This window comes from Enoplosus armatus, chromosome 15 (assembly GCF_043641665.1).
Source record: "Enoplosus armatus isolate fEnoArm2 chromosome 15, fEnoArm2.hap1, whole genome shotgun sequence".
In the NCBI taxonomy this organism is placed as follows: Eukaryota; Metazoa; Chordata; class Actinopteri; order Centrarchiformes; family Enoplosidae; genus Enoplosus; species Enoplosus armatus.
The window spans coordinates 3,078,334-3,091,392 of record NC_092194.1 but is presented as its reverse complement, the minus strand read 5'-3'; the positions used below and the strand labels follow the sequence as shown (position 1 = coordinate 3,091,392).

Below are 13,059 nucleotides of genomic sequence, written 5' to 3'. Positions count from 1 at the left end.
AATGCCCAGTTAATGTCTCGAACGACTAGCTGCAGAAAATCAAGCTGTTTGTTGAAATCAAGCTTTTATTAGGTTTAATCGGTCCTTCTGGGTTGTCCGTTATGTATGTGGCCCCTTTGAATCACGGCACCTTAAGTTCAAGTTATGGCACACTGCTAACTGCTCAGCATCAAAACAAGGGCACATGTGGGCTCACCTCTAACCTCCTGCTCCCGCTGTGGGAGATTTAGGATTTAATCCCACTTAGCAGGTCTGTTGCACAAACAGCAAAGAATTAAATATGAAAAGCACTGTTAGTGATGTAGAGAACTGAGTGCTGTGAGTGATACCTTTGTTCAATTCCTCAGCATCAAATTTCCAAACAAATAACCTTTGTCTTTACAACCTGGCAGCTCCTGGTTTAGTAAGTCATGCTGACGTACAGTCGATTCATCAGTCAAGCCAAATTAAAGCCTTTAAATCCCACAGCAAAGCCAGTACACCAATTTAAACTTGTTCTGTCCCATCAGAAGAGCTATTATTGTCAATTCTTTATGGCCACTCCGTCATACATGTAATGCCACTTCATCTATGATCTGAGCCCACTAATCCTTCAGGTGCTAGGTAGCTAGATGCCTGCTAATCCTTACCCAGACTGACACGAGGCCACTGAGACTGACCTCTCCAGCCACGGACCCTTTCAGGGAGGGGAAAAAGAGAGAACCACATGCTCCCCTCCTAAGATTAAAGGTTATATGTCAACAAGGCCGGGGTCCTGGACACATTTTGTTTTCGGTGGATTCTCCTTTCATGCCTTTAAAATAGCTTTTTGTCATATATTCTGTTTAATGAAAGTGGCTGTCTCGGGAACATACTGCTGTCAGTATTAATGGGTGGAATGGTGCTTTAGGCTGTTTCATAAAAACCACATCCTGGTCCCGTCACATCGTCTCTCCTCTGATTATAATTTTTGATATTAATAGACATTCTAGCTGTTACTGTTTTTGCTTTTTTTTTGTTATTTTGCAAAGATTGCTATCTAAGTGCTTATTTAAGAAGCTATGTCTGAATTTGGTGAGATATTTAGCTTTTTTTATATATACAGTAACCAGACCCGGACAGTGGTTACTAATGGCAACCGGCCTGTTGGCTCAGAGCGCAAGGCCTTAACCAAACACGTGCGGACAGACAGCAGCAGAGGGTTTCATGTGTTCTTTTTTTTTGTTTTTTGCCACCATAGATGTTTAATGCTACTTTATGTTTTGCTTCCTGCATTTCCTCGCTGGAGCATCCAGTTGTCTAGAATCACTTAAGTTTGTCCTCAAGGTGCATCAGTAAGATAAGCCGCAAGATCCTTTTCAGAAGGATTGTCTCATCAGTTGACAGCAGCCAAATAGCCTCTGTCTGCTGTGTGTGTGTGTCAACATTGTGCGTATGTGCACATGCAGTAGACTTCTAACCCTGCGTCTTGTGTGTGTATTTCAGCTAATAGCGCGTTTGAAGAGGGAGATCCAGTCTCTGAAGGAAGAGCTGGCCATGGTGACGGGAGAACAGAGAGATGACCAGCTGACTGCGGAGGAGATCCAGAAGTATGTCACTTCCTGTTCCTGAATTCCTCGTCCCTTCGGCCCAGACAGTCTCTCAACATAAGCTAGATATTATGGCCTGTGATGCTATCTCTAGATTTACAGATAACAGATGAGGGGAGGCAACAGACTCACTCAAAGTGCTGGGTTCAATCAGAATGTTCTAGAGGAGCTGACAGGGCGCCTTTGGCCACAGGATCCTGGGCTGTACTGTAATATGTGTGCAATATGTGTGCGTATATAATGATGTGACCTCGGTGAGCCAGTCATCTCAGGACAGCGCAGACGTAGTAGTGCTGCGTTGGCCCCCGTCAGCCCCCTGGGATGTTTACAGAGCGCCTCAGACCTGGAGAGCAGACTCATTTGTATTTGTAATCCTAAAAACCCAGAGATTCTTAAGCAAATACGTTTCATGATTTACAAGTATTTGGGGTTTGCCCAAAGTGCCTACAAAACTTGTGCTGTTGGATATGCATCGACGCTGAGTTGAAGCCTCATTCACTGAGGCTTAACCAGATCTAATGGACTTTCCCAGGACTCCCTCTCAGCCAGGACTGCTTCATGCCTGCTCTTACACTCAAATGGCAGAGGGACCCAGTCATTCAGGGCCACAGTTCAGGCGAGAGGCTCCATCGTGGACTTGGCACATCGCCCGTCCAGTGCTGATGTGTTTACCGCGCCTTGGCCCCCTCAGTCTACCTTTTTTTTATTATTATCCTCTCTACCCGGGTGATTATCAGCCATTTCCCTCTGTTTGTGGTCAAACTCATACAGGGAACCCTAATGATGCCTGTTGTGCCCACATTCACTGGACATGCTGACTTTTTTGTTGCTGTTTCCTCCCCGGTTTATGCCTTGACTCACCCCCAGTGCTGAGCGATTGCACACATCCTGGCTTATTTGTTGTCACATTCCCAAATGCACGTATTATCCTCAGGCATACTGATTGCTGCCTTTCCAGAAGACCGTTCTGCTGCCTGTAGTGCTTTGAAAGATTCAGCATCAGTCCATTCCCATCCAAGCTGAAGTTCATTTAAATGAGCTACATTTGCCCCACAACATATCACCCCACACCTTGGAAAAATTATTCGAAAACTATCAGATTCTGGCACTTGAATGGTGATGTTTTTTCTCTTACAAAATATAGTACATGGTATTGACAGTCACTCTCCAGAATCAAACTTTGTAGCACAGAACCACTGATGTCTCCCAGGGCCCTGAAACAGGACCGCTACGTTTGTTGTAAACCTAGCATGTTTCTGTGTTGAATGCATTACAGCGGAAAATAAAAACCGCACGTTGTCGTGCCTCCACTGGATCCGTCTGGACGGTTGCCTCCTGGTCTTTTCCAGTGGCCGGTTCCAGAGCTTGAAGAACCAATGTTTGGACTAACATCCAGTGATAGTTTATCAACAGGCTGGCCCGGTGGAGCTGGAACACGCGTTTAAGTAAATAGTTTTCTTTGACCAGACCCACATTTTAAACAGGAGAAGCACTCCTCAAATATAGATCTTAACTGTTTGAGTGCCTGTGCTAAGATGGAGAAGGATTGTAACATGGACCGTGGCAGAAGTTTAAGCTTTGCATGCATGTGTCTGTGTGTTTAGGTTGGAAGAGTTAGTCAAGGCCTTTCTGGGTGATCCTGATCCAGACGTGACCCTGTCGTTGGGGCCAGACATGAGAAAAATCCAGCACTGTTTCTCCCTGCTGAAGGTAATGTATGTACAGTAGGCTCTCCATGCATGCATGTCTGCCTGTAAACGCCTCTATGCCTGCTTATTCTCTCTAATAGTGAATGGCTGAAAGACAAAGAAATAGTACAGGTTTGCTCTGCTCATTTCCCTCCATCCATCAGCTCAGCAGTGACCAGCTGACCTGACACCTCCTCTAAATAGCCCCCTCTACTGTCCCCTGCTGGGAAATGCCTTAATTTTGTATTAACTCAAATTTCCTTTCCCATTTTAATGTGGTTAATGCAACTGGTTACTGTCTCATAAAATTGCATCAGTAGAATTGTCTCACCTTATTTCCACAGAAAGAGCTGATGAGGAACGTGATCTTATCCTCAGGCCTAACCTATGCCTAGAAAGAGAGAGTATGTTTTTTCAGTGCTGTTGGTTTTCCCACGGGCCCGGCTTAAGTCTAGACGCTTGGTGTTTTGCAGTTATTTGCCATCTAATTAGAGGCAAGGTGCAATGTGACATGCAGTCGTTAATGCACGTGTTCAAACCAGATCATCTGAAGAATTTGACCGCAGCCAGGACATACCCACATACAACACAATGGCCTGGACTCCTTGTGAGTGCAGTATTTCTGGTTATATAAATAAGTGCTGAAACAAACAATCAACTAAACATTAACCGCCAGTGATCTCCAAGTAATAACATCATTTTATAATTGAATTTTCTGTTCAATTATCAAACCAACATGCAAAACACTTTCTGGTTCCATATTCTGAAATGCAGTATCAGAATGTGCAGCTTGTCTCCACTTTATATCTTTGTAAACCAAATGCATCAGCTGTTGGTTGGAGAAAAGCAATTTGAAAGTGTCACCATGGGCCGTCGGGCTTTCCTTATTAAAAAAATGACTACTACTGCAACAACTGTTGATCAATAATAATACAAAAAAAGACAAATGAGCCCATAGTATGTAGTAATCGTTTATGAATGGGTGAATAAACATCGTTATAAAATGCGTGGCGTTCAGACTAAATAGTGAACACTATGTGTTACGTTAAGGGCTAATTTTTGAATTGCTGGGCGTTAAAGAATTGCTCTGTTTGCATTATTTGGGAACTGATACTCTGAAGTGACCTGAAGTGACCACCTTACATCCAATGTCATATTTGTGTTTCCTGTGTAATTTTTTTTTTTATTACAGGGGAGTCTGGACATCGTGTTGGTTTTGGCTCTCTGCCAGTCCACTGACAATTTGTCATCCAGACTGCCGTGGAAAAAAGTTTGCAATTGCATGCCGCTGTTGGTAGAAAACACAGTTTGTTAAAGTTTATGTTTTGGAGAACGTCGGCTCGGTCATAGATTTTATTCAACATTTCTCAAACAGCAGCCGATGGCCCACGGCTGCTGAATGAGCGCAGGGAAAACACTCGCGCTGTTCCTGCACTCTGGTTTGGTTGGAGCAGCCACCAGGAGCAGTTCCAGATCCCACTTGAATGTCTGTTTATCTCTCCTTCAGTTTGTTATGATTCGCAAACTCTATATCCTGTTCAGTTTACATTCCTCTAAGCATCACCCCAGTCACACTCCAGTGATTCTGTAGGAATTTGGATCTGGTTTGAATTTGATTTCTTTCTTCTTTGTTCTCAACTTTGGCTCGCTCTTTTTTGTGCCCAAGTCTCTGCTTGTCCTTTGTTTTGGGGTGAGTGCATATCTGCGGCTTTATCTCTCTTCAGCACCGTGAGCTTCAATGATTTAGCACCGTGCGTATGTTGTCATAGAACTGAGGAATCTCAGCCCAAGCTCGCATCTTCTTCAGTGTGCTTCCAGTATAAGCCTCACCCCTCCTCTGTACCTTTCTCTTCTACTGTATCTTCTCCATGTGGAAAAAAAAAACTCCAGTCCTTTAACATGTTTCCCACCTGTCCTTAAACCTGGAGTATCATTGAAATGTTAGAGTTATATTGCAGACAGGGAAAAGAGGGGAGTTTAGTTAATGTTTAGGGAATATCACGGAATTTAGAAGAGCCCAACTTTCCAGGATGATACCGCAATGTATTTTCCAGCTTGTTTACATTCATGGCATTAGATGGTAGTTTATGCTGAATATGTTTTTCTCAACAGCAAAAAACAGGCCGTCTTTTCCTGTAGAAGTTTATTAAGCTATAAAATTATGATTTTAGGTCATGGAAACTAACTGACTTGCATTAGAAACATCATTTGATTGAATGCAGTTCTCATCAGTTGGTATCGATAACCACATTATGTAATTCTTAAGAATATTTTTTATATCCGTATCCATAAAAATAGAAGCCAGTCATTCAGGACCAGAGTCTCTCTTTTTTTTTTTACTTACAGTAAAGTCTTTCTTTCTTTGTACAGCTAATGATCACAGACAAGCATGGTGGAGGAAATGGGCACAGTGACGGGCGAGAGTCACCGGCAGCGACAGCAGCGAGGGGAGAAGTCGTTCAAGACAGCCGCCACAGCGCAGCTGAAGTGACCAACTTGAAGGAGATGCTGACGCAGCGTGATAATGAGATCAGTATCCTTCGACGCGGCGCAGCCACATCAGTTGACTGCCACTACTACAACAAGTCTCTAGTGGTCAAATTAGACAATATGTGAGGGATGAGATATATGATTGATCACGAGGCTAAAGAAATGAGTAGTCTGGCTACATTTGCTCTCGTTCCCTCGCAGCAGAAGGAGAGATTACAGGGGGAATCACATTCCTTTTGTTAGATAAAATGAGTGCTTTACCGTTCCCCTAAAGTCTAGTTTAGATATATGTCATTAAAATTAGTGTGCGTTCTTTTTTACATTGCACGGCTAAGATGATGCTAGAATCCCCAACTATTATGCTTTTTTTATATTTTAGATAGACAGCAGGGATATATAAACAGAGACAAGATTTCATTGCATTTTTGGTTCAAACATCCCAAATATTGGTATAGGTTAGTCTCTTAAGTTACCTCTGATATCAAGACTGAGTACTAAGACTGAGGCTGCAGTCTGCAGAGTGCTCTCATTGAAGCCTTGACTTGCTATACCTGTTCTGGGTTGGTTCAGACCTCCCTTGTTGCCACCGCAGTGTAGAGTGCACAACACAGGGGTGCAGGTGCAAAATGTCCTGCCCGCTGCTGGATGGACCCTGGGTTTGAATCCCTGACGCAGTACCTCGGGCTTGTTTGTGCAAATTTAAGACGTTTGTTCTTTTCACCTCACCTGTGACAACGAGTGGTTGGTCGTGGGCACGTGGGCATTGTTGGATGAAAGTGAAGGGGGTAGCGTGAAAGTCGAAAGGGAAAGAGGCAGCTGGCAACAGTTTATACCCTCCCCAGGCGATCAGTGGCGATAGCAGAGACAACGACTGCATTGCATATAGGGAATTTGCATTCCAAATGCTTGGAAAATGGGGAAAAGTCCGCAAAAATGAATTGAGTAGCGTATGTTCCAAGTCAGCTTTTTAAAATTTGTGTCTGCATCCAGCCCCACAGTTTAATCACACTTACTGTTGATAGTAAAATCTTCATTAGCAGGAAGGTATTTATCCTAAAGTAAATCTGCCTGTGTTATTGCACGCTCGGATTACGCCGCTTCTACAAACACATAAATTCTGAAACGCAAGTCGTCGTGCATTCATTGCCAGCGCCCCAAAACACACACCAAATGTTGTTTTAATGTGTATGTTCAGATAGATCTTCACCTAATGACGGCAGTTAATCATAATTACTATTAATCATAATTATGGTCTTTGCATTTGAATATGATATTTCTAATGGCTTTATGGGATTACTCTTCCCTCAACCCCTCTTGCTGCGGCTTGTCATTAGATCTCAGCACATTAGTCAGAAAATTGAGATGTCTGCTTGATTATTTAGCCACAAAAACCACCGCTCTCCAAAATAAATAGAATATTATCATGCAGATATTTCCCCGTAGTATTTCTTGGACCACGCAAGTGTAATGTGAAATCCTCTCCTCTTTGTGGACTTTCCCTCTCAAAATGTCATACACTGGTTTCCACTTGATGTAAATGTTATTGCCAAAATTGGTACTGTGCGTGCTCAAAGGCGCGTGTTTCGGCCAGTAATGCACATGCTCTACTGACCATATTGCCTTTATGTTCTTTCATTGTGAAGTTTGAATATAAAGTTGCAGTAGCCTAAACTGTCAATCCCTCAGTCAGGGTGGTCTGTCTGCAGCATGTAACACTATAGTCTGGGTTTACCAACCTTGCAGGGGTGACATCATTTCCAGCGAGAGCCCTAATAACTATCTAGATTCAGAGCATTTCTACAACTTAAGCTCGTATCCGCTAGCTGATCACCATGCTTTCCGTGTCCTGCCCCCCCCCCCCCCCGCTCTGCTAAAACCGTTTCTGGGAGCCATCGGTTCCTGTGCTACAGGCTTACTGTTCCCAGACTGACGCTGAGTCCTCACAGGCTTAATTATGGGAGCTTTCCCTGTAAAACAAAAGGGTGTATTCCTACCCACGGCCCCTGTGTGTTCCCATGCGTGGTTGACTCTGCATGGGAGTGGGGCACCTGGTAATGCTTAGTTGACTCTGCTAGAGCGATGACACATCTAACATGATGATAGAGCAACAAGGAGAACTGACAAACACCAGCGACACGCATTTGTAATGCCACGTAAAGATGCCAGGTAGCATCTAGAATTTCTCAGATGTTGTCACTGTGGTAAAATGTGCAGTCCAGTGTCTTGAAACTGTACTTGCAAGGCTTGACAATAGTAATCCCTCCATTTATTGAATTTAACAGCTGAAGTGGAACATAGGTGTAAATATTGTGTAACGGCAGTGATCCAGGGACACAAAGTGGCAACATGTTAGTATTCACAACTAGCAGATTATTCCGTTTTATTTTGTCTTGGCTCACATGTGCTCTTGAACGTGTCCAAGAAAGATTTGGCTAATACTAAGTCATAGTCGCAACAGTGATAATCTCACAGTGTGTTTACTGCATTGGCAAGGCTTTCCTGGATTCATCTTACATCAAAACTCTACAGCCTCCTCTACCTCCACTGGAATACATATCTGGTTCTCGTAGCTGCAGTAGTTTATGTAATGAGATGTTTATGCTCCTTATTTTTAGCCAGACCAGTAGCATGGCACTTTTGGTTAGCCAGGGAACTGTGTGGACGTCTCCCAGATTGGATTGGCACAAAATTTGGCTCAGACACCTGACTTTTCATCCTGTGCCACCATCAGGTCGACACTTTCTGCTTTTATTGTTCGGACAAGGCTGTGGAGAAAATAGATATAGAGAGATAGCAGGGGCAGGAGCCTCGCTTTGGGCTGTGCTTTAGTGCCCACTGGAAAAACATGAAGTAAATGTAATCACTTTTGAAAACACATTTTCATCACATTAATGCCTTTAGCCTCTTTTGAACCTCATAGTTTGGAAGTTGTATTACCTCTATATCCTCTATATACCTCTTTGTCTGATGAGTCAGGGACTGAACAAGCTGGATATGTAATTATCATTACTGGTCCTATTGTAGTGTTCATGAATATGCAAATATTTCATCCAGCGTGACAATCAGTGCAGAAATTGGGAGGGTTTTTATTGTTTGCTGTGTGGCTCATCCACCACCAGCAATTTACAGACGTTCAAGTTGTCAAACATTTAGAGTTTAGGTTTGCTGCCAGCTGCAAACTGTTTTTGCATATATGCTAATGAGTGCTGATTGAATGAAATTACCTAAATTTGTCCTTTTGCAGATTGGAAATGTTCGCCTGATTCCAACATAATGGCCTTTCATTTGAATGAGGGCTCATTTTTTCAAAGTTAGTGAATAATACAGACTGCTGCTTTAGCGCTCCATTGACGCAGAGGTAGTTGACATTAGCATTGGCAGGTCTTTGGTGTCTTTTGGACAACTTTTGGCTTTAGTCTAGTGTTTTTATTAGATCTCCGTGCACTGCACATTGTCTAAGTAACTGAACCGAAACTCTAATCTGTTTTACATCCGAACAAATTACAATAATTTTTCTTGGAATCAACATACAGCATACACATTTGAAAGCATTTACAAAAGGGCGGGGGGGGGGGGGGGGGGTGTCACCTATTTATTTAGTTTAGCCATCTCTGTAAAGCCCACTGCTGATGCTCACCAGCGACTGAGTGCAATGATTATATCAAGCTTTACAGTGTATTGTGGATCCATAAACTTCATAAGTCACCTTATAAATAGCATTAACACTGCGCTTATTTGTTATATGCACTTAGACATGACATTATTTGCAATGTGGATCTTTCCTTTTTCCAAATGAATCACATAATGCCTTTTTATTGTCCATTACACCCCCAAATATGCATTTGTTGGACAGAACATTTTTTAATTTGATTCTCAGCCTTATCGGGAGTGGGCTGCAAATTGTACAGTTAGTCCTGAGGAAAGGTCTTGTAGTCATTCAAACCCTTTAGGAGGTAAATGTGCTCAGCCGATCTGTGATTATGAGATTATCATGACCTGAGAGTGGCATTAAAGGAAAGATCACAGGGTCACCAGATCAATTTGGATTCTACCTTTTTACAAGAAGACACTAAGATGTGCTATCTGTAGCTTCACTCCGATAGTGTCTTACATACTGTATATTGTGCGGTACATGGCACCACTGAGATTGGCATTTGCACTCTGGCCAGCTTTGGTCGTTTTCAAGGCATTTTCTTTATTTCCCGTGGTGTCTGCTTTATCGGGCAGCATAATGGAGAGTAACAAGAAAGATGAGAAGGAGAGACTGAATGCACATCATGAGCCGAGTTTGACCGCATTTTGAGCGCATGGCACGTGAAGCGGCCCGCAGGTCTAACGCGCAACCCCCACGAGAAATGCTCATCACATACTAGAAGTCTATGGTAGGGTTCGGCATAAATGAAGATATCAGATGCCACAGATCTCAATAATGGAAAAACCTGGTGAACAACAGTCTGAAGTAATGACTTGTATGAAACAATGACAGAGGACCCACAGAAACAGCCATATTTCTCTGTAAAACTTGGCTCCTATAGGTCATTTGGAATTGCGTCGGGTTTAGATGTTGGCAGTTTTGAGAAGACTGCACGGTTGGTTTCGTTGGAAACTGTAATTTGAGACTTGGTTCCTTCATGTTATTGTTCCCACTGACATCCCCTTTGTATTGGCTGACAGGAGCATAAATTAACGTCTCCAGCTCCCTCAAAACTACATCCATTCATCATCCAAAATAATGACATTCCGACTTTTTTCTGCTTTGAATATCCCAAATTATCTGCTGACCACGGCAGTTTCAGTCTGGCCACAACTAGATGTCTGCTAATCTCATGATAGGAACATGCTTGAAGAACAGACTAATGTGTTGCCTCTAAATTATGGGTTGTGATTAGGCCATCAAACACACGTCCCTTTATAGTGGAAAAACAGGCACACGGCAGGAGCTGAATGAATATTTTATGAGAGTGTAATGTTTTATACAGGTAGGTAATGTATACGAAGGATAAGCACACTTCCCATAGAATAACTTTAGCTAAGCTTTTGCCCCTTTACCTTCTAACCCGCGCGAAGCTTTGATCTTTGCTTTCTGTTGACATCTTAAAAGCAATCTTGGCAACTTTCTGTGAAATGCCTCGATCATGTTTTTCTTTATGCAGTTTTCCCATGCAATTCTGCTTCACACAATTACTATTTTCCCTCCGTCAGCAGTTCTGATTGCGAGAAATTGCCTCTGCTAGCCGCGTCTTCTCCTTCCTCACCAGCGGTGGAAACAGCAGTGTGCTCCTGTTATACAGTGAAAGTCACTCCACAAGTCCTGAGGCATAGCAACCAGGCGTCGATTTGACAATCAAATTTGAAAAGGCTGAACACATTTCTGCTCTGCTGTATGCGTTATTATTAAAAAATATGTGAGGCCAGCTGAAAGCAGTTTGAGCAGGAGGCGGCTGATCAAATACAGAATAGTGCTGTAGAGTTGGAAGCAAAGTACAGTATATGGAGCAGAGGAAACTATTATAGTTAATGGTCCTAATGCTTAAAGATAATGCATATGGAGAAGTGAAACGTGTCATGGCAATGAAAGTGTGAACAGGCAGTTCTTGTCTTTCAGCCTCCTCTTGTAGCCACTCAATTACTCTCTGTCACACTCGCACAAGACGTACCGACACATCTGCTCTTGGGCTCATCAGCGGCAGAAGATGTTGTGGAATCTTGGTAGAGTTTCTGCAGCCTTTCTGGCTCCTCTTCTCCCCGCTGATTCATCCCAGACCATGACATCTCTCCCGAGCCTGTAAGGTTGGACGCTGAGCACATGACAGCATTCCGCCATTATTGAAAGCCCACAATGAAGCCCGCTGCCTTTAGGAAATCACTAGGGATGCTACCCTTTTACTGTATATTGACGGTTTTTCATGACGATTCAGCCCAAAATGTACTCTGATTTGAATATTTGGAAGAACTGTGTAGCCATCCTCATACCCAACAGGTGTCTCCTGGCAGTCAGGTTGACACTGCTGTTTATTTGTACCTCAAACATCAAAACGCCCAACATCTGGTTAGTCCTTCAATATGCATGCGCAATTGCTTGAAAGATCTCTTTTCCATCAAGCACGTTGTCCAAAGGAAAGACAAGTCGAGACGAGTCCTTAACTCAGTGCCGACAGGTATCCTAGTTAAGATGTTGAAGAAGGAGAAAAAAAGGGCCCAGGACGCTGCCGCTCAGCTTACTAACATCACCAATGGCCAGAGCCTGGCCCCCCAGAGTGCCATGAGGTTGTCCACAACGCCACTGTCGAGGGACAGGAGCACAGACAGCATCTCTGCAGACCATGGAGGACCAGCTAAACAGTACATGAAAAGAGGTACTTTTGTCTTTTTTACAAACATTTTGAATTTTAAAGATTTTAAATATTTATATGATATCCTTTTTAGCTTAGCAATGGTTCAACAAATTACAAAAAACATATTTCCTTAAACTTACAACTAGTGGTATCTAACCATGTAGTTAGTCTTGGTTTTATTACCCTTTGTTTTAAGATATCAGACTTCTTCCCCAAAACAATTGGGACATTTTTTTAGTAGAAGGAAGTTCTAATGAAAGCTGTCCACCTTTGTTTGTACTGGGGTGGCGAATTCTCAGCTATGGATATCTCAAAACCGTGGCAAATGAATCCAAAACAATCTGAATAGTTAGATACTGTGTTTTATTTTATGTTTTGTTTGTTTGTAGCTGCTGTTTGTAATTCGGGTGAACGAACCTTTTATGATTACACTATTTAAGCCGCACATTAGCTCGTGGTTTTCATTGTCATCTCACAGTAAGACGGTTCTAGGTTTGAACCTTACACGGGTCAATTATGGCCTTTGTGTGTGGAGTTAGCATGCATTTTAGGTATAAGGTAATACTCCTCAGAAATAGAGTTGGTCCTTGGTACTGCACTGTAGCTGCTCACTGCTACTAAATAGTGAGAATGTGTGAAAAGTATCCCATGGTGACTCGTAAAGTATAAATTAAACGAAATGATTTGGTTTCGTCTACAGATGTTGACTCCATTAAACATAACAGTCTTTCTGACCTGGAAGAAGCAATGACTTTGTGATGAATTAGGCGCAAAGAGCACAGACAGGCGATCTTTCTCGACTGGAATGTAGGCAGCTCTTTGTGGTCATGCTAATTTTCAGTGTGCTTGTTGAGGTTGCCTGTGGGGCATGACAAATCCTTGATTTCTGGATTTTACTGCATGGCAGAGAGTCTGACATCCCAGAGCTCCCAACGCTGTCTTATTTCTAAACAATGTCATCAGTGGGATTGCATGTAT

General features: G+C 42.8%; 1 protein-coding gene across 1 annotated transcript in view; it reads left to right on the top strand.

The window, feature by feature from the left end:
• kif6 (kinesin family member 6) overlaps positions 1–13,059 on the top strand; it is a 48,478-nt gene that overhangs the window by 16,205 nt on the left and 19,214 nt on the right. The window contains exons 10-13 of the mRNA XM_070920678.1: positions 1,465–1,568; positions 3,173–3,278; positions 5,627–5,789; positions 11,905–12,102. Of these exons, the coding sequence (XP_070776779.1) occupies positions 1,465–1,568; positions 3,173–3,278; positions 5,627–5,789; positions 11,905–12,102 (571 nt within the window). The remainder of the gene's footprint in view (positions 1–1,464; positions 1,569–3,172; positions 3,279–5,626; positions 5,790–11,904; positions 12,103–13,059) is intronic.